Below are 23209 nucleotides of genomic sequence, written 5' to 3'. Positions count from 1 at the left end.
CCCAGAATAATCCTAAAGATGCCCAGGACGTTCTGCAAAGGGACCCAAACTTACAAGTCAGAATTGTCGGCATCAAAGCGGAGAACATGAGGAAAAGCATGGAGAAGAACAGGAAGCCAGTGTTGTTGAAGACCTTGGTGGCGTCGTTGCCGATGTGTAAGTAGAGCAAGCCGATCAACACCCCGGTGCAGATGTGCGACATGAACCTCAGGTGGGTGAGCATCTGTGCAAAACGAGAAGCCCCATAGGTCACCTGGGGAGGATTCTTCCTTCGGGGGACACTTTCATCTCCTTTTGCAAAGCGTTTGGCTCTCTTAAGGAAAAGCCCCAGAGCGTGCCGGGCAAGCCACAAGGGTGGGCTTCACACAACATGCTGAGTTGAAAGCCAGTTAACCACTGGAGTTGAAGCAAACCCTTCTCTGTCACAGTGGGGTGGCGGGTGAGAAACATCCCAAGCTTTTTAATCTTTTCACATTCAAAAGTAGCGAGTTGATGGAGGTAACTTTTTCCTATTTCCTGCTCTTAATCATGGTTTCTATTGCATTTTTGTAAGCTGCCCAGGGCTGCTGAAGAAGTTTATAAAATCTCTGAATAAATTAAGAATAAAGAAGATTTGTGTCATATGAACCAAGCCTCTCTCAACCCCACACAGCACAAAATACTCACTGTTATTATTACTTGTTCAATACAAACATATCAGATATTCATCTAAGATGAAAGCCAACCAAAATCTCTGGATGGACCAGGAGTAAATTTTGTAATCATAAAAACAAATCAATAAATAGGGTGGGAAGAAGTAAAAAATGATTATCAAGTCCTGGATCTTGGGTCCCTCTGACTCTGAAAGTAATCAACCTGATTGGAGACCAAAATACCAGCTTTGCATCAGGAGTGTTCATGGGTGTGTGTGTGTGTGTGTGTGTGTGTGTACGCATATGTGCGTGAACAAAAGTCAGGCTGGTGGCCACAATGCATGTAAACAATGGATGGGGCTTCAGTTCTGTGACCACCATCTTGACTTTTTTGATCCCCTAGAGATACCCCTGCTTTGCATTCTGAAGGCTCCAAAGATGTTCCGGATGTTGCCCCAGCAACTCAAGTCAAAAAGCATCAGAGATCCGGAATGCAGAGACATCTGGCTGAAAACCTCAAGTGCTGCCACCAGAGTTCACTGTTTTTCCTTCCCACTTCTCCCTTCTCCACCCTCCATCTTGAATCTTCTGCCTTCTTCATCCCTGACCCCTACCGTGTCTCTTAGGATGGAAATAAAGCTCCTCTTGAAAAGGATGCAAAATTGCGTCAGAGTACTAGTAGCAAAGGTGTGACTCTCGATGTGATCCAAATCCTGCGGCTGAACCAAGGAGAAAAGAGAGAAAGAGAGAGATTGGGAGGTTAAGAAAATCTTCAACAATTCTAGTGGTCAGCAAGGAAGATGTTATGAAACCTTTCCCAAGCAACACACAAGGTGGTGCATTTCAACTAGAGGAAAATGAGAGGCCAGATGCAAACAGAGCAACCTTGGAATCAACAAAGCTGCCCTCATCCAGCCTAGCAGGGTCCCGATGTCTTAGGGAAGCTCCAGTTGTCAAACGAACTCCCCGCTATAGACCACTCACCGCCACACAAGGTCCTGGCATCAGAGAATCCATCTTCTCTGGACTGCTCTTCTTCTCCTCCATGGCACACAGGCCGTTCTGGACGGCTTGGAACAGGAGTGGGTTGAGATCGCCATATTCCCCCGAGGCCACTTCAATGACTGCAGAGGGAAGGCAGATGGAGGGAATGTGGGGGGCGTGCTTCACAGCACTCCTGCCAAGAGACTCTTTTCTCTACTGACCATCCCTATGCTAAGAACAGTTCTTCATTTTCATGAATCAATGATAATGTGTAGTATTCCAGTTCAGTATCCTAGCAAACCGTATGGCTGCAATTTAAGGCTAGCTGTTCTTTCTCTGCTATGTGAAAATATGAGGCTCAGCGGTCATCAGAAACAACTCAGCAAGTTTGTGGCCAAGGGGAAATTTTGACTCTGAGCTTCTGAGCTGTTGCTTCCGTATTAGACTTGTTCCCCAATACAGCTCTTCAATTCCTGATGGCAAGGCATCCTTGCATGGAAGGCCCTAGGAAAGGGATGTAAACTTTAGCCCTCCCTGGTGCCTTCCAGATGTGGAATAACTCCCAGAATGCCCCTGCTGACATGGCCATTGCTAAGAATTCTGGGAATCAAAGTCTGCACAGAGAATCAGAAAACACTGCTCCACCTTGCAAGAGGAACTCTGCTGAGTTGGATCATGAGGTCTTCCTAGTCCAATATCTTGTTTTATATCAGGGATCACCAAGATGTTCTAACAGGGAACCCACAAGGAAGTTCCTGAAAGTCATTCATAGATCTAGGGCTCTGGTCCAGCATTCCCATTGGTTGACAACTTCACATCAAGCCATCACTAAATGGTCAGATATGCAGGAGACCCTAAACAAAGTACTCAGCATCTCCAGATAGGGTTGGTGAAGACTTCTGCCTGAAACCCTAGAGAGATATCTCTCATTTGGAGGGATTGTTTGGGTCAGGTGGAGCAAGGGTCTGACGTGGTACAAAGAAGCTTCCTAGGTTCTTATGAACAGACCAAGCTGTGCATTTCTCAGCTCTTGTAAATGCAAAAGCCATCTGTGGCTAACATGACTTACTGAAATCAGCTGGGTTGTGGTAGGTGGGGCAATGCAAGCCAAGCCCTTTGAGGTACGGGATGAGGTTGGACACGGCTCCCTTGAAGATACATTGTCCTTGGCTGAGGATATAGAGCTGGAAAGAAGGAAGAGGGGAGGAGAAAGGTATTCTGAGTGCAAATTTCTCTGGCCCACAAAAGATGCTCAAATCAGGGAGTTCTGACACGGTGAACTCCTGCCACACAAATTCTTGGCCCCACAGGCATCGTTCTGTCATCAGTGCGCCACCATGGTTCCCATGGCATTCCATCACAAGCCGCTAGATTTAGAAAGTTGGTTCCTGGGAGCCCTGCAGAAGGCCTCACCTTGTCAAACTTTTCAAAGAGCTTAGCACTGGGCTGGTGGATCGTGCAGATAATGGTGCGACCCCCATGGGCCAAGGATTTCAGAAGGGAAACCACCTGGAAGCAGGATGTGCTATCCAGTCCGCTGGAGAGGCAGAGAAAGAGAGGAAAAACCAACTGTGGGCCATGGGCACAAGGAGAGAGGTTGTCTTCTACTCTTTGGTGGGGAGGGGCTCTAGGCTGGTGGTACATTTGTGAGGCAAGGAACAGACTGTAGGTCAACAGCCTTTGTGTCTTCAGAAGTAGGTGTGCGTTTGTGCAACAGCCACTTTTCTTTCTCCCCCATGATGGGAAACTGGACATTTTTAAAACTTTTCGACTCTGACATGGAACTCAAAGCAGGCAGTGATTTCTTCTACAGGCTCTTTTCTACCTATTGGCCCAGTCCTGCCTCAACATCCCATCTTTTTCTTGGAGGATTCCTGCCAATGTTCTCCAAGATCGAACAAGATGCAGGGATGAGAGGAAAGGGCCTTGCAGGCTTCCCCAGACGCGGGCAGGGACCAGGGCCGGGGGCTGGTGCTCACCTAGTGGGCTCGTCAAAAAACATGACTGGAGGATTGTTGACCAACTCAAGAGCGATGGCAAGTCGTTTGCGTTGCCCTCCCGAGAGAGAGGAGGTGCGTGTGTAGGCGCACTCCAGGAGCCCCAAGGCAGTCAAGATCTCGTGCACCTGGTTGCAGGAAAAGAGGAAAGGGGAAAAGAGTTGCTTTGGGAAATGGGCTCGGACCACTCTTCCCTTAGGCAGTGGGATGAAGCGGTTAAAACATCTCAACAGAAGCAGGCAGGTCCAGTTCAAACCCCACTCCACTGAGAAATCTTCAGTCAGCCTCTCACTCTGCTTATTCTCTTTCTTACCCACTCAGCCTCTAGCTCACAACTGGGCGGTCAAGACAGAATGCCAGGGAGGCCCCCTGACTGCCCTGGCCCCCTGAGCAGAAAGATGCCACATTTGGGAAGGAAGAGCCCAGTTCTGGGAAGGAAGAGCCCAGCTTGCCAGCGATGGTATTAAGCTGGACTTGACTTTGCAAGGCGTCAGCTGCAAACTGAGCCCCTCTCAGATGTCCGAGCGAGAGAGACTGGAAAACATCCAGGTCTCCCTTTGCCAGGAATCCGAACAGCCAGAAATGTCTTTATGGCATCACTGCCCGTCCATCTCTGCTTTCGGACCTTTCGAATGAGACAGAGAATGCCAACTTACCAGCTCTTTCTTCACTTCTTGCTTCTCGTTCAGTTTCAGGTTGGCTGAAACCTGCGTGGGGAAAGCAAAGCGACCTCATTCTTTGCGTCTAGGGGACTTACTGGAACCCCTGGTTTTCAAAGCCCGGGGAACGGCCTCCTTTTCTCTGGAGGCGAGGCAAAAGCCGTGCACGTTTTCTGCCCTTTTCAGCCCCATAACTGGGTTCTGACAGGGCTTTCAGACAGAAGACACTTAGCGCCATCAATAAAAAGACACCAGGCAGCTTTTCCATCTCTCTCGCTGTCTCTTTCCACCCTTAATGGATTTTGTGTTTAAAGAAAAAAGGGGGGGGCAGTGATGTGAAAACCTAGACGCTTTCCAGATGGAATAGCTATTCTCTTGCCTGTGCTGCTCTTGCGAGATGGTGCCATTTCAGACCACAGGAAGAGAGGATTGCATCCTTCAGTGCTTTTCTTAGACAAGGTGCAACACTATAATAATATATAATAAAAGATAAGGTTTGCAGGTCTAGCTTTCGCTCAGAGACCCAAAGAGAGGAAGAAAACATCCAATTTTGCCTATACCTACATGTAAAACCAATTCTACTTTGTTTTTATATATTTTTTCAAACCTGGGATGGGACTAAAGGTTTTAAATAACACTACGGCCTTGCTGCAAATGCTTTTTTTTTTTTTATTAGCCCGCTTGCTTTTTAGTAGAAAGGCAAAATAACAGGGACTTAAGCCAAGGAGCCGCCTCTATTTTGAGGAAGGGGGTTCCTCTCTTCCTCCTGATGCTTGCAGGCCTCTATGTTCTTCCCTTTCCAGGTTTGGCCACTTTTCCCCACACTCACCATCATGGCCTCCCGCACAGTGAGGTGGGGCATCAGCATGTCGTCCTGCATGATGTAACACGACATCTTCCGGAAAGTGCGCAGCTCCCTCGGCTGTCCATTCACAAGAATCTGGCCTTTCATGCCCGTTTCCCTGAAAACGAGAAATGGTTGGGTTTGGGGTCGCGTGGACGTTTCTCTTCCTTGGGTTTCCACAAAATGGGGGGCGGGGGCAAAATATTTGCTGTCTTCTTGCTACATCCTAAATCCCTGTCATGTCTCCCATTGTTCTTTCTCCATTGAAGTCAATGGCCAGCCATCAAAAGCCAGTGGGGGAAAACTGAAACATGGAAACAGGCCTTCTTCCAATCTTTGGCTTTGCTATTTCAAAGGAAAGCTGGTTTGCCATCTGATCATTTCCAACACAGATCGATGATTCAGATGAGGGGCCCTGTGGTTCCCCCCACCCCAAATAAAAAAAAGCTGGCTCTCCCCACTTTTTTTAAACCTAATTTATCTGGTTGGCAAAAGGCATTTCAATTTGGCCATAGCCCTTTTTTGAACTGTATGGATTGTACTGTAGAGGCCCAAGTCTTTTGCTCATATGACCCACAGAAATAAATAAAGATCTCCTTCTGCTTGAGAAGAGGCCAAGGGATCTCCCAGCCCATGTTCTCCCTCCTTTAGTGCAGAAGGCTGCAGGTTGAAAATCCAGTGCCCCTTAGAAGGCTCTGAAACCGTAACAGCCTGTCCAGATCAGGGATGGGCCCTTCGATCCAGGGAGAGGTTACACTTACTTCTTCATTCATTTGCTGGATTTATTTTTAGACTTGGGGGGGCTGCAGGGAGAGGGGTGCTGAGCAGGAAAACAAGGGATTCCCCCCCTCCACTAACTTCTGGAAGGTTTTAACTCAGAATTTGCGTTGAGAAGTTCTCCAGTTTACTTCACTGTTACTCTGGGAAATGTGGCACCCCTTGATTGTGCAGAAGATGTTCTTCTTCTGGAACCAGAAGATGTTCAAGAAGACTAGCATGGCATTTGTTGGGATAACGGTTCAAAGGTTTCAGTTAAACGAACTGTTTTAGAGAAAGGAAGTATTTTCTCACCGGTAACCAGCCAGGAGGTTCATCAGGGTGGATTTCCCAGCTCCAGAAGGCCCCATAATGCCTATCAGTTCACGGCGGCAAAATTTTCCAGAGAGGCATTTCAGCAAGGTCTTATATCCTGGAAAAGAGAAAGGAAGGATGTGGTAAAGGTGCCTGAGAGGCCCTGGTGAGCAAAGGGGTTGGATCTGGACTTTTTCATTCATTTATCATATCTTTCAGCCATCTAGCAGCCAAGATTCTCTAGGCACTGTAGAAGTAAGATAAAAACACAAAATATAATGTCCCCACATTGACAGCTTTTGATGACTGGTGGCTATTAGCTACTGACATCCCCCACACCAGATTTTTAGAAAGGGGCAATGGTGCTAAAAACAACCATTTAACATTTGTGGGTTGCTTGTGGGAAAAGACAACTGCCTGAGTTTTACAACTGGTTGGTAAGAAGACCTAAGAGAGTGCATGGATGCCTTTGAACCCAGAGACTTCCTGCTTGAACAATAGGGAGGCGGTTCCATTCCACCTCTTAACCAACAAGGATGACGTGCAATGAGATTCTTTTGTGGGAGCAGAGAGAAGTCTTCAAAAGATCAGGATATCAAGGTTTGGTCAACTGGCCTTGCCTCAGTTGGCCACAAATCACACCTGTCTCACCACAGCTTTATCAGAGGGTGGGAAAGCAGGACACAGATCCCATCACCCAAACACAGATGGGGAGGGAACCAGAATGTATTGGGAAAGCAAGCTGGAGGAGACCATAGAGGACTCCCCACCCCACAAAAAACCCATACAGGAGACTACTGGATTACAGAACTTCAGCTGGTCTCAGAAAGCTAAGCCGGTTCAGAGCTAGTTAGGATCTGAAGAGGACACCAAGAACGTAATTTGTGCCATGACATCATGATATGGATGATGTCACTTGGCCCCCCTTGCTCCCCTGACATCTTATGCAGGCAAATTAAGTCAACCCTAGGGGAGGGAGGCAAGAATTTGGAGTTTTCCAGGTATTTCTCCACTCCTTAGAATAGCCTGGCCCCAGCGAGTCAGATGGCCCCTCCCTGAAGATATTGAGGAAAGACTGGGAAGCCAAACTCCTCCAGAGAGCTTTCAGTTAGATTTAAATAATGTATGATTTCTAAGGATGGGCATGTTTGCTTAATCCCCTTCATGGATCACTGCCTTGTCGTGGCGAAGGGGCTTGCGTGACTCAGTGAAGCCATGAGCTATACCGTGCAGGGCCACCCAAGACGGACAGGTCATGACAGAGAGTTCTGACAAAATGTGGTCCACTGGAGAAGGAAATGGCAACCCACTCCAGGATCCTTGCCAAGAAAACCCCATGGACAATGTTAAAAGGCTAAAAGATATGACGCCGGAAGATGAGCCCCTCAGGTCGGAAGGTGTCCAATATGCTACTGGGGAAGAGCGGAGGGCAATTCCAAGTAGCTCCAGAAAGAGTGAAGCGGCTGGGCCAAAGCCGAAAGGACGTTCAGCTGTGGATGTATCTGGAAGCGAAAAGAAGGTCCGATGCTGCAAAGAACAATATTGTATAGGTACCTGGAATGTAAGATCTATGAACCAAGGCAAGCTGGATGTGGTCAAACATGAGATGACAAGATTGAACGTCGACATCTTGGGAATCAGCGAACTGAAATGGACGGGAATGGGTGAATTTAATTCGGGTGACCATTATATCTACTACTGTGGGCAAGAAACCCTTAGAAGAAATGGAGTTGCACTCATAGTGAATAAGAGAGTGGGAAAGGCAGTAATGGGGTACAACCTCAAAAACGACAGAATGATCTCAGTGCGTATCCAAGGCAAACCATTCAACATCACAGTCATCCAAGTCTATGCCCCAACCACTGATGCTGAAGAAGCTGAAGTTGACCGCTTCTATGAAGACCTACAACACCTTCTAGAACTAGCACCAAAAAAAGATGTCCTTTTCATCATAGGGGATTGGAATGCTAAAGTGGGAAGTCAAGGAGTAATCGGAATAACAGGCAAGTTTGGCCTTGGAGTATGAAATGAAGCAGGGCAAAGGCTAATAGAGTTCTGTCAAGAGAACAAGCTAGTCATAGCAAACACTCTTTTCCAACAACACAAGAGACGACTCTACACATGGACATCACCAGATGGTCAATACCGAAACCAGATTGATTATATACTTTGCAGCCAAAGATGGAGAAGCTCTATACAGACAGCAAAAACAAGACCAGGAGCTGACTGTGGCTCAGATCATGAGCTTCTTACTGCAAAATTTAGGCTTAAATTGAAGAATGTAGGGAAAACCACTAGACCACTCAGGTATGACTTAGATCATATTCCTTGTGAGTACACAGTGAAGGTGATGAATAGATTTAGAGGATTAGATTTGGTAGACAGAGTGCCTGAAGAACTATGGACGGAGGTCCGTAACATTGTACAGGAGGCAGCAACTAAAACCATCCCAAAGAAAAAGAAATGCAAGAAAGCAAAATGGCTGTCTGATGAGGCTTTACAAATAGCTGTGGAAAGAAGGAATGCGAAAAGCAAGGGTGAAAGGGAAAGATATAAGCAACTGAATGCAGATTTCCAGAGAATAGCCAGGAGAGATAAGAAGGCCTTCTTAAATGAACAATGCAAAGAAATTGAGGAAAACAATAGAATGGGGAAGACTAGAGATCTCTTCAAGAAAATTGGAGATATGAAAGGAACGTTTAGTGCAAAGATGGGCATGATAAAGGACAAAAAAGGCAGGGACCTAACAGAAGCAGAAGAGATTAAGAAGAGGTGGCAAGAATACACAGAAGAACTATACAAGAAAGATCTTAATGTCCCTGATGTCCACGCTGGTGTGATCACTGACCTTGAGCCAGACATCCTAGAGAGTGAAGTCAAGTGGGCCTTAGGAAGCATTGCTAACAACAAAGCTAGTGGAGATGACAGGATTCCAGCTGAGTTATTTAAAATACTAAAAGATGATGGTGTTAAAGTGCTGCACTCAATATGCCAGCAAGTTTGGAAAACGCAACAGTGGCCACGGGATTGGAAAAGGTCAGTTTACGTTCCAATTCCAAAGAAGGGCAATGCCAAAGAATGCTCAAACTATCGCACAATTGCACTCATTTCACATGCTAGCAAGGTTATGCTCAAAATCCTACAAGCTAGGCTTCAACAATACATGAACCGAGAACTACCAGATGTACAAGCTGGGTTTCGAAGAGGCAGAGGAACTAGAGATCAAATCGCCAACATTCGCTGGATCATGGAGAAAGCACGAGAGTTCCAGAAAAACATCTACTTCTGCTTCATTGACTATGCAAAAGCCTTTGATTGTGTGGATCACAACAAACTGTGGCAAATTCTTAAAGAGATGGGAGTACCAGATCACCTTACCTGTCTCCTGAGAAATCTGTATGAGGGCCAAGAAGCAACAGTTAGAACCGGTCATGGAACAACCGATTGGTTCAAAATAGGGAAAGGTGTACAACAAGGCTGTATACTGTCACCCTGCTTATTTAACCTATATGCAGAGTACATCATGAGAAATGCCAGGCTGGAAGAATCACAAGCCGGAATTAAGATTGCAGGGAGAATCATCAACAACCTCAGATATGCGGACGATACCACCCTAATGGCAGAAAGTGAAGAAGAACTAAAGAGCCTCTTGATGAGGGTGAAAGAGGAGAGTGCAAAAGCTGGCTTGAAACTCAACATTAAAAAAACTAAGATCATGGCATCTGGACCCATCAATTCCTGGCAAATAGAAGGGGTAGAAATGGAAGCAGTAACAGACTTCATTTATTTGGGCTCCAAGATCACCGCAGATGGAGACTGCAGCCATGAAATTAAAAGATGCTTGCTCCTTGGGAGGAAAGCCATGGCAAGCCTAGATAGCATATTAAAAAGCAGAGACGTCACCTTGCCGACAAAGATCCGCATAGTCAAAGCTATGGTTTTTCCAGTAGTAATGTATGGCTGTGAGAGCTGGACCATAAAAAAGGCCGAGCGCCGAAGAATTGATGCCTTTGAACTGTGGTGCTGGAGAAGACTCTTGAGAGTCCCCTGGACTGCTAGGAGGTCAAACCAGTCAATCTTAAAGGAAATCAACCCTGATTGCTCATTGGAAGGATCGATAATGAAGCTCAAGCTCAGATACTTTGGCCACCTAATGCGAAGAGAGATCTCTTTGGAGAAGACCCTGATGCTGGGAAAGATTGAAGGCAAAAGGAGAAGAGGACGGCAGAGGATGAGATGGTTAGATAGCATCACTGAAGCAATGAGCATGAAACTGAGCAAACTCAGGGAGGCAGTGAAGGACAGGAAGGCCTGGCGCAATATGGTTCATGGGGTCACGAAGAGTCGGACACGACTTAACGACTAAACAACAACATGTTTGCTTAATAGGGAACCCAGGATTATTTCAGAAAGTGGCATTATTGATTTTAATCATCTTCAAGTTTTCTTTTTCTTTTTTTTTTCAGTTTTGTGAACCCTCAAGAGTCCTTGTGAAAACGGTAGTATAAAAACACCTCACGATAAATGAATAAACATGGTTCCTCTAAGTCAGCACCGTCATTATTCAAACTGCTAATATTGGGACTCAACAGCTGCCCTGCCCAAGTTTGGCACCGTGGAGCAATCCTTGTCTGGGATCTGGATGAATTCCATGGAAGAAGCGGAAATTGGCGCGTCTTCCCACCCCACCTTGGATGGCAAACCGTGAAAGGCTGCCAAGATGACACCATTGCTTACCAGCCGTAACAAGAGAGAAGGAAGCAAAGGTGATGCAAATGATCTGGAAAGCACATTGATGGAGGCTGGGGGCCATGTTAGCCTATGGTAGCAAAAAATCAGGGATCTGGTAGCACCTTTTTTGACCAACACATTTTATTCAAAGGCATGAGCTTTCATGAACTGAAAAAAATTTGTTTGCTGGAAAAAGAACTACTAGCCTCCTGATTTTGGGGACTACACGCAAGGGAACACAGAGGAAAGAGAGAAATGGTTGCATTTCTCTGCTAGGTTGCACGAGTTACTTAGGAAGGCTCCATACAGCCTCTCCAGCCTGCCAAATGTTCATAAGGAACAGTAGAGCTTCAGGTTTACGTGCAGAGGGGGCCAGTTAATGGCTGGCATGGCCATTCACGACAAAAGTTTCTTACAGCCCCACGTTTGTCGCTCCCCCAAATTGGAAGCTTCCATGTAACAGAAGTGGAAAATGATGGAACCCACAAGGATCAACCATTCTAACTACATTTTAATTCAGGAAGCATACTATTAACTCAGATCAAATCAACAATAATTTTGTCCTGGCCTACTTTCTTCCTTGACACAGGGTATCTGCAAGGGAGGGGGTGTCAAAAAAGACCTCTCTGGCAGATGCACTATTCAAAAGCAAAGGGGGGAGGTTCAGAAAAAATCGGATAGCCCTGGTCTAAAAGGATCAGTTGGTCAAGGAGATTCTGTGCCAGTTGGACCAATCATGTCTTTGGATATATGGTGGATGTGACCCAAAATGTTCACTGAAGATCACAAGATGCTCATACAGTACACAACTGAGTGCTAAAAAAATCAATATTGCTATTGTACATGCCGGAAGGGGCATTTTCAGAAACTAAATGCATGAAACCAGAACTGGAAAATCCATATTTTTCTTGCTGCCTCAGTTTGGCTAAAGAGCATGGCTGCACCACAGGTGCCAGAAAGGGAAAGGGCTGCTTTGGGCTCGAGTGTTATCTCTGTCCTTCAGTTTGTTGCCTCTTCATCCATGCATATCCATTCCCAAGTTGCCATGAGCCAACACAGCGGTCTCCTCCCCTATGGAGGAAGCTGTGGCATTTGCCACCTCAAGCCAAGGGAAGGCTGGCTTAAGTGGATTCAGGAGAGCAACCACCAGGTTTGTGTCTATTGTGACTTAAGTGTTCAAGCAGGTGCCCCTCCAGAAATCAATCTAGTACTGAATAAATTAGCAAACTGGCAATCTGGAACAAAAACCACTCCTTACAAAGCCATTCTTTGATTTGATTTTCTTGATACTCAACCTCTAAGGAGAGGATTTGCCAGCCGTGGTTAGCTAGCCGGATGTTGTGGGGCAGGCAATGTTTAGGGTGCCGTTTCTTACCCCCTGCCCTAAAAAGGGCTGCCCAGTCACCCTGGATGCTGTCGGACATCTGTGCTGCCCCAGGTACTGAGACAAACCACCGCTGATCCAAGGGCCAGTGAATAAAGTTATAATGTTATTTATATTATTAATATATTATAATGTTATAATTAATAATATAAATAATAATGCATATATTTATTATATAACATATTGTGTAATTATATTATATAAATTTATATCCTTGGTAGTACGTAAGTTATCAAAATATAATGTACACGCAATAAAATAAAATAAGTTTTCATCCAGCCAAGGGAACTGGAAGTTGTGGCTGCTGACAGAACCCGCTGGCGAGCCCTGGGCTAGGAAGCCTCCACCAGCTTTGAAGACAGGTGGCACCAAAAACTGATAGAAAACCCTGAGATGTGTCACACAAGAACCCACGGTTACTGCAACAATGGACTTCCAGTGCCCCCATGGTGCTAGACCAGTGTTTCTCAACCTTGGCCGCTTGAAGATGGGTGGACTTCAACTCCCAGAATTCCCCAGCCAGCACAGCTGGCTGGGGAATTCTGGGAGCTGAAGTCCACCCATCTTCAAGCGGCCAAGGTTGAGAAACACTGTGCTAGACTCTGAGCTTCCAGACTGGCACTGCAGAGCCACCTCTGTGTCTACAGGTGAATTGCCCAACAGTGTGTCTTCCTCAAATCCAAAGGACTACCACACAAATGAAGCAATTCCAGGGTACCACCGCTAGAGGGAGTCGAAGCATCAACAGTCCCTTCACCCACATCTTCATTCAGCAGAACAGCTGGACCACGCAGAGCCTATTTGCACTTGTTTGCAGGTGATGGAGCCCCAGGCACACCCCAGGCACCTGCAGAGGCGCCCCTGGAATAACCTCAGGGCAAGGCAGAACTTCATGGGCATCTCCTCTTGGAGGCAGGGACTTTTCTGCCTCCTGAGCAGGCACTGCCCTGGGCTAAAAGAGCTGGAAAAGGTCTGGCATCTGGAAAGAAAGCCAGGGTAGAATTATGATTGGCATCCTATCTTTGCTTTTCAAGGGCCTCAGCTGAAACACGGGTTGGGAGAGGGCATCTCAGAACTTCTGATGCTTCATTTGCACAGCAGGACTATCAAATGAAGTCGACTTCTTGGGAGAATCAACGGATTAAGAATGGGACCATCAGTTTTCCAGAAGAAAACCCTGCTAGATGTGCAGTAGAAGATTAAGGAGATCTTCCTCCCCCATCTGGGGTTTCTTTCACCACTCATATCAGGGTCTGCAACCTGCACTACAAGGCTGGTAGCTAGCAAAGCAGAAGGTCTGAACACAGGAGCTCGAACATCCCAGGTTCAAACCCTACTACTTTTCCCCAGCTCCAACTTGATGTCTACGATATGGATATGAGAGTCAGGGCAGGGATTATTTAATTTATATAACTATTCTCTAGCAAGCAAACCATGTGCTTACATATGCATCAGACGTCATTTCTGAGGCTCCAGTTCTGTCCAGCTGTGCCCCAACCCGCTGAAGGCCATCCTGTGCCCAGCAGGCTTCATACCTTATCCTAAGAGGTTCCTGATAAAAGACCCATAAAGTTTCTGTACCCATTTTTCCTCTTCCATTCAAGGCAGTGGATGCAGTAGGAATTTATTAATTGCCCTTTAATTTCTTCATTCCTGTTCCCAAGAGAGGGAGTTGGCAAGTCACAGAAGTTTTAAAAGCTATTGTCTGCTCCTCCCCTTTTCTAATTCCAAAATCCAATAAACAAATAAAACAGCAGTGTAAGATAAAAGGAGCTTCAGAATACTGGACTGTTAATGGTATATTTAAGAAAGAAGGCAGAAATTAAGAATGCCATTCCAATAAGAAATGTGGAAAAACAGCCTGGTCACCTAAGACGAGCTGGATTTTCCTTCAGACAATCAGTGGACAATGCGATTGTCTAGGAACACAGACAACCTCCAGAAACTTTTCCGCCCTTTGGAAGTGCAGCACCATTATCTTGCTTTTAAATCAGAGGCTGTATTTGCATCTGTATTCTGAGGGCACCGAATCTGTTTTGCTGAGCTGAATCGCATGGAAGATGTGGCTTTCAGCTACTCCAACAAAAGGAATAGAGAGAGAAGATGCTGCAGAGATTCCCACTTAGCCAGACTCAACCTGTTCAGGTATTGTATTGTATTGTGCTGTACTGTACTGTACTGTACTGTAAAGATATGTATGCCTGTTCATCTTAAGACACAACTCTGGGTGGTTCACAAGAACAGTAAAACCCCAAACTATAAAACCATAAACCATAAAACACGTCCAAAACTCAGTGCCTCAATCATCCCCTTGGGATCCCCCAACCACCAACTCAAGACACCTTCGGTCTACCCCAGCATCTGGGTAAAAAGCCAAGTCTTGATGGCCTTCTGGAAGGCTAAAAGGGGGGGGGGCTGCCAGATCACTAGGGGGAGGGTGTTCCATAGGGTGGGGGGGCATGGAAAAGGTATGCTTCCAAGGTCCCACTAGAGGGCAACTTTCAAGGAAGGGACCTGGAGCATGCTGTAATGGTAGGTGGGAAAGATCTTGGGAGACTGGGCAAAGAGATGCTGCCAAGGGAATGGTCAGATAAGAGACAGTGTAGCCCACAGCTGGACAGTGGGCAGGGTGAGAGGCTCAGAAAAGTCCCTCCGTAGTTTCTTGGGGGTAAAGGAGATGGGGGAGAACTGTACTTTCAGACTTGCAAGACTATTGTTGGCCTCATGGGGTAAACCAGACGGGAATCACCACCAGATGAGCTCATTCTACTTTATTGTAAAGCTACATTGACAGAATCCTGCAAGTCTGAAAGTTTCCTCAGTCCTGGGCTATACTGAGTTGGCCCACCCAAATTACAGCAAGCCTGTGATCCCGTGTCGTTGCAGCAAGGCGGCCCCATTTAGTTGATTAAATGTCAGGCTCTGAGTTATGAAGAGGAAGGGATCTTGTGCACCATGGTTCATCCTGGTTGGGTAAAGACCGACATGGGGACCCAACAGGCTGACTTCACTGCAGAAGATCGCATGCAGGGCGTTTTCCAGACATTCCCCAAGCTCAGTGTTGAGCGCAGTGGTGCATTTGTGAACTGGAAGGGACAGAAACTCCCTTGGTGACAGTCCGGGACTTCAATCACAGGCTAAAAGATCCAGCTCGTGTTGCAAAAGAAATTCTGTTCCAGAAGATGATGCCATTTCAAGTTGGGCAACCTGGAGGTTTGCATCTTATATATTTCTTATATCCACTGTTGGCTCCTGAATGATCCTAATTAATTTCCTCCCTGGGAAGGATTATGAAATTTTCTCACTTCATCTGGGACATTTGCTTGAAGCACTAGCAGCAAGTTGTGAAATTCCTCATTGTTGACAGAAGCTTCGCATGACTACAAACCTGACTTTGTACTGTACTATGCTAATAACATCTGTTATCCTCTCTTAGCCTTTGTGATTTTTAAAGAATTTTTTAATAATTGCTTTAATATGTTAATTGTTTTATAGTCTTGTTGTACGTCACCCAGAGTCACTTTTTCGCGATATGGGCGGCCATATAAATTTGATGGATAAATAAAAAAATAAATTTGACTTACTAATGCAGAATGAAGCAAAACATTTAAACGTTGGACATATTGAAGGATATTCTTGAACAATGGACCCAGAAGTTAACTTTAAGAGGGTCTGCCTTATCTTTAAACTGTGTTTAAAAGATGATGTGGAAAAGGAACAAGTTTTACCTGACAAGTTTGAGACTAATCTGAAAGTGGATTTAAAAATGACAGGCTAAAAGAAATATATGGAAAAAATACTACACTGGACATACAAATGAAACCAGCCGATGTCTTAATAATTAAAAGGGATATACAAATAATGAACCAAGAGAGCGACCTGGATAACTTTCTTATATCGGATTTGCAAAAGAGGCTTATTAAAGCTTTGAAGAATTTTGTGAGAAGGGACAAAGAAAAAAGGAAAAGAAATCAAGTTCTGGACATTATTTGAAGGGACTAAAGATCAAGATTGTTAAAAGGAAGGACTATAAAGTTGATTTATTTATCAAGGTTAAAATAGATACGTTGTTATCTCTGGTAAATCTTAATGGACTCCTGATGCTGATCAGGACTGAAACGACAGGGTTTTGTTTATAGATAAAAGATGGGATATGGGAAGAAGAGATCATTTGCTGTATTTTAAGAGGAGGTGATAAGTGCCTAAAATTGTTTATACTTGTGATGAAGGGGGAAGTCATTTCTTTATATATTTCTTTTCTTTTTCTTTACTATCTTTTTCTTTCTTTTCTATTTTTCTTTCTATTTTTGTCTTTTCTGCGCCTTCTATTTTTTGTTTTTGTTTTTATTTTTTTAGTTCGCATTAGTTTTTATCTTTGCACTTGTAATTGTCAACACAATTGCTATTAAAAAAATATAAAGACCTCGCTCCCTGCAGCTTAAAAAAAAAAAACACTTTGCCCACGCTCAGAGCCATCAGCTTCTTTTCTCACCCTCCAACCCTTCCAGAGGCCCATCATTACGCCATGCTGAGAAGAAACCACTTTGCGTATGCTCAGAGGCAGCCCCTTTCCTCCTCTGAACATCCTCGACTCGGGCAGAGGTGCCGAAAGCAGGTTGAGGGCTGAGCCTTCTCGCAGGTTAAGCCTCGTCGCTCTTGGTGGGGCTGAGACGGGAAATCGTGCTGCGAATGCCTCTTTCAGGATTCTAGGACAGAAGCCGCAGCAGGTTTTGCAAAGAGCCCGGCCTTTTTTGCAGTCGGCGTGGCGGATGCTCGGAGACGCCACCCCCCACCCCACCCTGCGCTGCGGCACCTGCCACTCAGCTTGGAGAGGCAGGCGGCTACTCGGGTGCATTGACTGCCAGTAACCTCCACTGGCTCGCTCGCTCACTCGCGCTTGCCAGCTGCAAACCCAACTCAGTTGCAGCTCACACAGAGGAGAGCCTTCTCTGCAGAATTGGATTTCGTTTTATTTTTGAGCCATGGCCAAAGTGCTCATTAAAGGACCTCGGTTCCCAGCTTCCGCTCCTGACGTGAAGAAACGGGTTCCCTTCCAAGGGCCCTGCAAAACGGAGGCACCGGGGCACTCCGGGCCAGGTTCCCACGGACCTTGGGCAGCCCTCTCGCAATGGGTCTCTCTCCTGACTTGCCTCGGTTCGTGCCCCAGATGTTAGCCCACAGCGGCGCATGTCAGGAGAGCCCACAGAGGGGCCGGCGGGACCTGTCGAGAGCCGGGGCGAGCGGCACTCAGGAATTCCCAGGCAAGCCGTAAATCAAAGAACTGAGAATCCAGAAAGGAAAAAGCGCTTTACACGCACACAAAGACAACCCGCCCCCCGTGTCACTTGGCCAGCCCCCTCTTGCCTGGGCTGCACTGCCCAACCTGGCATCCTGCATCGAGACTAAACTCCCACGAGGTCCACCTAATCAAGGCCCATAAGGCAGCATCACAACAGCAGAACAACTTACCTAATAGGCACAGCTTGAAGTTTTAAGGACTGGGATAAGAGGCACTCCCTCAAATTAAGATACCGTGATGGGTTTTTCACCCACTTATTTTCACCGGAAATTTAATTCTCCAAGTCCTGCCCAACTTAAGTTCCTAGAACCCCTTGGAGGAAGCTGTGACAGAGAGACCAAGTTCCTACGTTGTATGATGCCATAAGGGGGCTTGTGGGGTTTGGTACGCGAATCCAGTTAAATCAGTGTTGTCCAAACTTGGCCACTTTAAGATGAGTGGACTTCAACTCCCAGAATTCCCCAGCCAGCAAAATGGCCAAGTTTGGACAACGCTGAGTTAAATGATCGTTTAGCACAAGTGCAAAACGACCCCCTTGACTGGAGCTTGACTCCTGGACAGTCTCTGGGTTTTCTTGATAACAAGATAGAAGTCAGTTCCTTCTGCGGAAAGTTTTCTTCCATTTCCCAGTCTAGCCTAGCCTCTAGTGATTTCCCAGTGGTCTCCCGTCCAAGGACTAATCAGATTTGACCATGCTTAGCTTTTGGAGGTCAACTTTAGCGAGCTGGTAGCAAAACTACAATGAAGAATGACTAGGTATCGCCCACCTGTCCTTTGGTTGTGGTCCCAGTTTGTTTCCACATAACGCGTCCACACGCAGGGATTAATCTGTGCTAAAAGGATTTGGGGAAGGCCTTTCCAAGACCTGGGGAAAACAATGTCGTTATTCTGGGATGAGTGACATCAGTCCAAGCCAGTACTGATAAGATCACCTCCAAAAAGTCTGCCCTGTCTTCTGATCATTGTTGATATGACTCACTCTGCAGCAAACATCCGGAATTACGTTCTCCAAAATTTGAGTGGCAATCATCTTTCCTAACTGCATCATCGTTAATCAGGCAAAAGGGGAGAAGGTGGCATATTTGGGGTCAGGATACAGGGTGGGCCTCTCCAATGCCCTCCATCCCAGCTGAATGTTTCTTCAATACTGTGATGGGGTTGACCTCCTGCAACATAACTGGGACTGACCCAACTGGCGGGAGCAGCTCCGGGTGAGACGTGGATAGCTCTGATCTCTAATGGAGGGGATAGCTGGGCAGGTGGTCACCTGTCTCATCTGCCACCTGAGACCCTCACTCCTCTCCACCTAACAACAGGGCTGGCCGTGGCACATGATCAGCAGGGGGAGGGACTGGCAAGCGAGGCGCCAAGGTTCTGCTAAGGAAGCACCTGCCTTAGGCCACCATGAAAGTAAAGTTAGCAGTGGGTGGGAATTTATTTTGATTGGAATGACTCACGAAGAGGAAAGCAAACACAAGGGGAATATGGGATTGATCACCCTGGTTGATGGCCTCAGAGGGAACCAGGATGGCGGTGCTGCAACTCTCTTGGTTCTCCATGATCTCTCACTGGCCTTCAGTACCATCAGTCATGGTCTCCTTCTGGGACCACCGTGGGGATGAGGAGTGGGGGGCACAACATTGCAGTGGTTCTCCTCCTTCCTTTGCAGCCAGCCCCAGTTGGGGTTGATGGGGGGTGGGGGTGGGAGGAGAGGTGGAGCCTGAAGCCCCTGACTTTCAAAGCTTGGCTCTCTCACCCCCCCAGTTCAACCTCAAAAGTGTTTCATCAATACGCTGATGATACCCAGCTGTATATCTTGACCCCAGGTTGACCGAGTGATGCTGCTGAATCCTGGTTAACCTCACCCTTAGCAAGACCAAATGCCGGTATGTTTCCAGTTCTTCTGGTTCCATGGACTTTCCATCCCTGCTTCTCAATGGGGCTGCATGCCCAATGGATAGAAGCGGGATACAATTTGGGAGTTCTCAAGAGCAGGTGGCAGCTGTGGCCAGGCGGGCTTTTGTCCAGATTTATCTGGTGTACCAATTGCACCCTTTCCTGGACCTAGAGTCCCTTCTCAGAGTCACTTGCACCTCAGTCACCTCCCAGTTGGACTACTGCAATGCAGTCTACACAGGGCTGCCCTTGAAGAGCATTCAGAAGTTGCAACTGGTCCAGAATGTCGCAGCATGAGGATTTGTGGGTACACCTATAGAACATTCCTGCACTGCTCTGCTTCCAGGTGCAATTCAAGGTGCTGGGAGTGACCTACAAAGCCCGTCATGGCACAGAGCCTGGCTATCAAAGGGGCCCCTTTCTCCCATTGGTTCTGCCCATTGGATAAGATCTGACAGAGCAGACAGGCTCCAGGCCCCATCTAAAACACTGTCCTCTGATGCGACCCAGGCGGGATGCCTTCCCAGTCACTGCTCCTGCCCTCTGAAGGCACCTCCCACAGAGGTATGGTTTGTCTTGACTCGTCTGTCTTTTAAAAGGTGTTAAAACTGGATGAGAATCGGATATGCCTTCTGAAGGGATTTTATCAGTCCCCGGGTTATTGCCTTCCGGGCTGGGTGTGTTACTCACTTGTACACTGCCCAGAACTGGGTGACCTATATAAATGTGGCTTACAAATATATATGGATGGGTGGATGGATGCATGCATGCATGCATGCATGCGTGCGTGCATGTGTGTGTCTTTCACAAGCAACTGTTGTTGCAAGGACCAAGCTTTCTAAGGATATAGCCTGATGAAAGGAAGGCAGAAAATCAGGTCAGTTCTCACCCTGATAGCCTAAGACTCTGGAGTGGAGGAGAAGGGCCCAGGAGCCTCTGGCTCTTGATCTCCAAGCAGGGCTTCAGGACACCAAACCCCAATCGGATGAAACTGGATGTCCCTGGCTTTGGGTGCAGCAGATAGAAATGCAGCACTTCACAGCCTCCTCTCTTCCCCGCAGCTGGAAGTGAACCTTCTGGCTCAGGAGAGCCCATCTCCTGACCTACCAACCAAAGGCCACCTACGAACAGTGGCCCTGCAGGAGAGCGTTTGAAGACTCCCTTCAGGGCCAGCTGAACTTCTGCTGGTTGCCAAAGAAGCACCTTCTTTGGCAGAAGTGGTTCAACTCATGACTGAAATGGGTGTGGGAGCACTGACTCACCCTTTGCAAATCAACCGAGATGGGGTTTTCCTCCTGCACAAAACAACAGCAATATAAGGCTGCTTCCTCCCCAAACTACCCGATTAAGGACCTTCTCCAACTTCTCCACTTCCAGAGGCAGAAGACCACTGGGGAGCTGTGGATGAAGGCATCTGGAGGGGCTGGAAAAGCTCTCCTAAAGGACCTTTTGACCCTTTCGCTCCTTCGTTTTGGAAGGTGGGACCTCCCCCTCCCCAGAGACCTTGGCCTGTTTTAGCAAAACATTTTGCAGGCCACTTCAGCATTGGAGCAAAGGGTTATCCCCATCTCTGAATCACAGGGAGGCAAGCGAAAGAGGTCTGTTGGTACCCACCCAGAGGTTTTCCACCCTAAGCCCCCGGCAGCTCTGGTTCTCCCTTCTGTTTCCAGGCACTAATAACTGACACCCCTCAACCCTGTTGAGAGAGGCTAATTGAAGCAGCCACTTCCCAGAATCTCCCCCACTTTCTGCACACAGATTCATATACAAGGAACAGTAGTGCTACTCACCCACACAGGAAAAAGATCCCTAGGGAGCTCAAAGAGAAAGAAAAGAAACGAATGGCGGGGCCAGAAGCAAGCTAAATTTATCTTCTTCTCAGCATCTGCTCCTCTTCAGAAACTGAAGAGTTGCGGGCTTTGGTTCTTCCCAGGGAATGGGGCAAAGGACGCGTATCTTTTACGTGCCAGGCCTGACTTTGGAAGTGCTTTTCGTGTCTGAACCTAGAGTTTTAGTTCCCGTGTTCAGGCCCACCTGACAGGAGGGTCAAAGAAGGGCTCTCTGCTGATAGCAAGTGTTCTGCTAGCCAGAATGGGAAAATCTGGGAAAGATCCTTCTTGAACCCAAACCCTGGGAAGCTGCAGCTGGTTGGAGCCGATTGCCCTGGGTTGGACAAAGAAAGAATCTGAACTAAGTCCCAGGTCTAGGGTTTGTGTTGAAAGGAACCTAAGCGTTGGTGGGAATGCCAGTCTCCCCTTGTTTCTGCTCGCCCCACTAGATCTAGCATGCCCCGGGACCCTTTCATCAAACACTGCCATCTTGTTGGACCCAGGAGTCGTGGGTCCTTCCCTGTGGGAGCACCTGCCTTGTTGAAGTCTGGATAGCCTCAACCCTGTTCGCCTTTTGCAAGGTTCTGAAGGCCTGGCTGCTTCCCCAGACATTTGGGCCAGGAGATTAGGCAACCTCTGCTAATAATGTTTTTATGAGTTGGCTTCATTGTTTTGACTCGGGTGTTCATGACTGAGATGGTTACAGGTCGTTTTAATCTTGTATGCCACCCAGAGTCACTGTTATGAGTGGGCGGCCATATACATCACTGAAATAAGTAATGGTGAGATAAATAAACATGGCTGCTACCACTGGGCTTGGAGGCCAGTGGAACCCACATTCAATCAAACCAGAGGTGGGGTCATTGCTTAGAAGCAGAGCGTGTTTTCTGCATACAGCAAGTTTCAAGCTGAATTCCCGCGAAGACTCTTGGGCTCAACATCTTTTGACAAGTGTTGCAAATCCAGTACTGAAGACATGTTTCATTCTCACGCACTGCCCTTGGCTGTCAAGAACATCCATACCATCTTGCTTTGCAACAATGTCACCCCAACTTTTCAAGTGATTTAATTCTTAGACCCATCTCAGCTTTTCCTAGCTTTTCTGATGAAACATCTCATATAGAGTCAGGTTTTTTGGTCCAAGATTACTGAGCTCCAAGACCATCCTAACCCAAGCAGGGGCAACATCTGTCAGCTTTGCAAGGTAGTCCAGACAGGAAGCATGACCAGATGGACTAATTCTACTTTATTGTAAGATTACATTAACAGAATCTTGCGAGTCTGAAAGTACATTTCTCCCCATCACCTTTACAGCTCAAGAAACTAGGGAGGGTCCCTTCTGAGCTACTTGCCCCACCCACATTCCTGTTGCAAATTAAGCTGCCTCTTATCTGATTATTCCCCTGGCTGCATCTCTTCTCCCTGTCTCCCAAGGTCATTCCCACATACCATTACAATATTCCAGGCATAAAACAATTGTCCAATGGGAGCTTATAGACTGAAAAGCATGATAATTTTCCTTCTGGATCAGTCCATTGGTCTATCTCAGACAATGAAGGTTTATTTTTTATCATCATGGTGGCCTGAAGACCACACTACCCAGGAGCTCTGTTAGATTGCCCTTAATGACAGATCTCTCCCCCACCCCCATCAAAATAGGGGGAACAAAGAGCATCTGGCTCCCTAGTCTGGAATGTTTTCAGATCTCCTTGGTCAGGTAGGGACTATTGAAGTTGGGGATGTAGATGAAGGAAGGGTGGCGGACAAGGTGGAAAGAACAGTGAAGAAGTAAACCTGGTGGACAGAAGAATGCGGAGAAAGACAAAGAGGATATGGAGACAGAGCGGGGAAGAAGGAGCAGATTGTGGAAACATGGAGGAGGG

At 46.9% G+C, this 23209-nt stretch overlaps 1 protein-coding gene across 1 annotated transcript in view; it reads right to left on the bottom strand.

The window, feature by feature from the left end:
- The window catches only part of ABCG4 (ATP binding cassette subfamily G member 4), a 32080-nt gene that overhangs the window by 4594 nt on the left and 4277 nt on the right, over positions 1-23209 (bottom strand). Inside the window, exons 2-10 of the mRNA XM_088139154.1 lie at positions 6188-6305; positions 5102-5234; positions 4270-4320; positions 3596-3741; positions 3030-3153; positions 2686-2800; positions 1617-1756; positions 1247-1351; positions 55-223 (exon numbers count right to left, since the gene is read on the bottom strand). Of these exons, the coding sequence (XP_087995280.1) occupies positions 55-223; positions 1247-1351; positions 1617-1756; positions 2686-2800; positions 3030-3153; positions 3596-3741; positions 4270-4320; positions 5102-5234; positions 6188-6305 (1101 nt within the window). The remainder of the gene's footprint in view (positions 1-54; positions 224-1246; positions 1352-1616; positions 1757-2685; positions 2801-3029; positions 3154-3595; positions 3742-4269; positions 4321-5101; positions 5235-6187; positions 6306-23209) is intronic.

The sequence above is a fragment of the Python bivittatus genome, unplaced genomic scaffold (genome assembly GCF_059951505.1).
Source record: "Python bivittatus isolate LINGU-HERP-01145 unplaced genomic scaffold, Pbiv_v1 ctg000320_np1212, whole genome shotgun sequence".
Taxonomy (NCBI): domain Eukaryota; kingdom Metazoa; phylum Chordata; class Lepidosauria; order Squamata; family Pythonidae; genus Python; species Python bivittatus.
The sequence above is the reverse complement of the archived record's forward strand: the minus strand, read 5'-3'. Positions and strand labels throughout refer to the sequence as shown.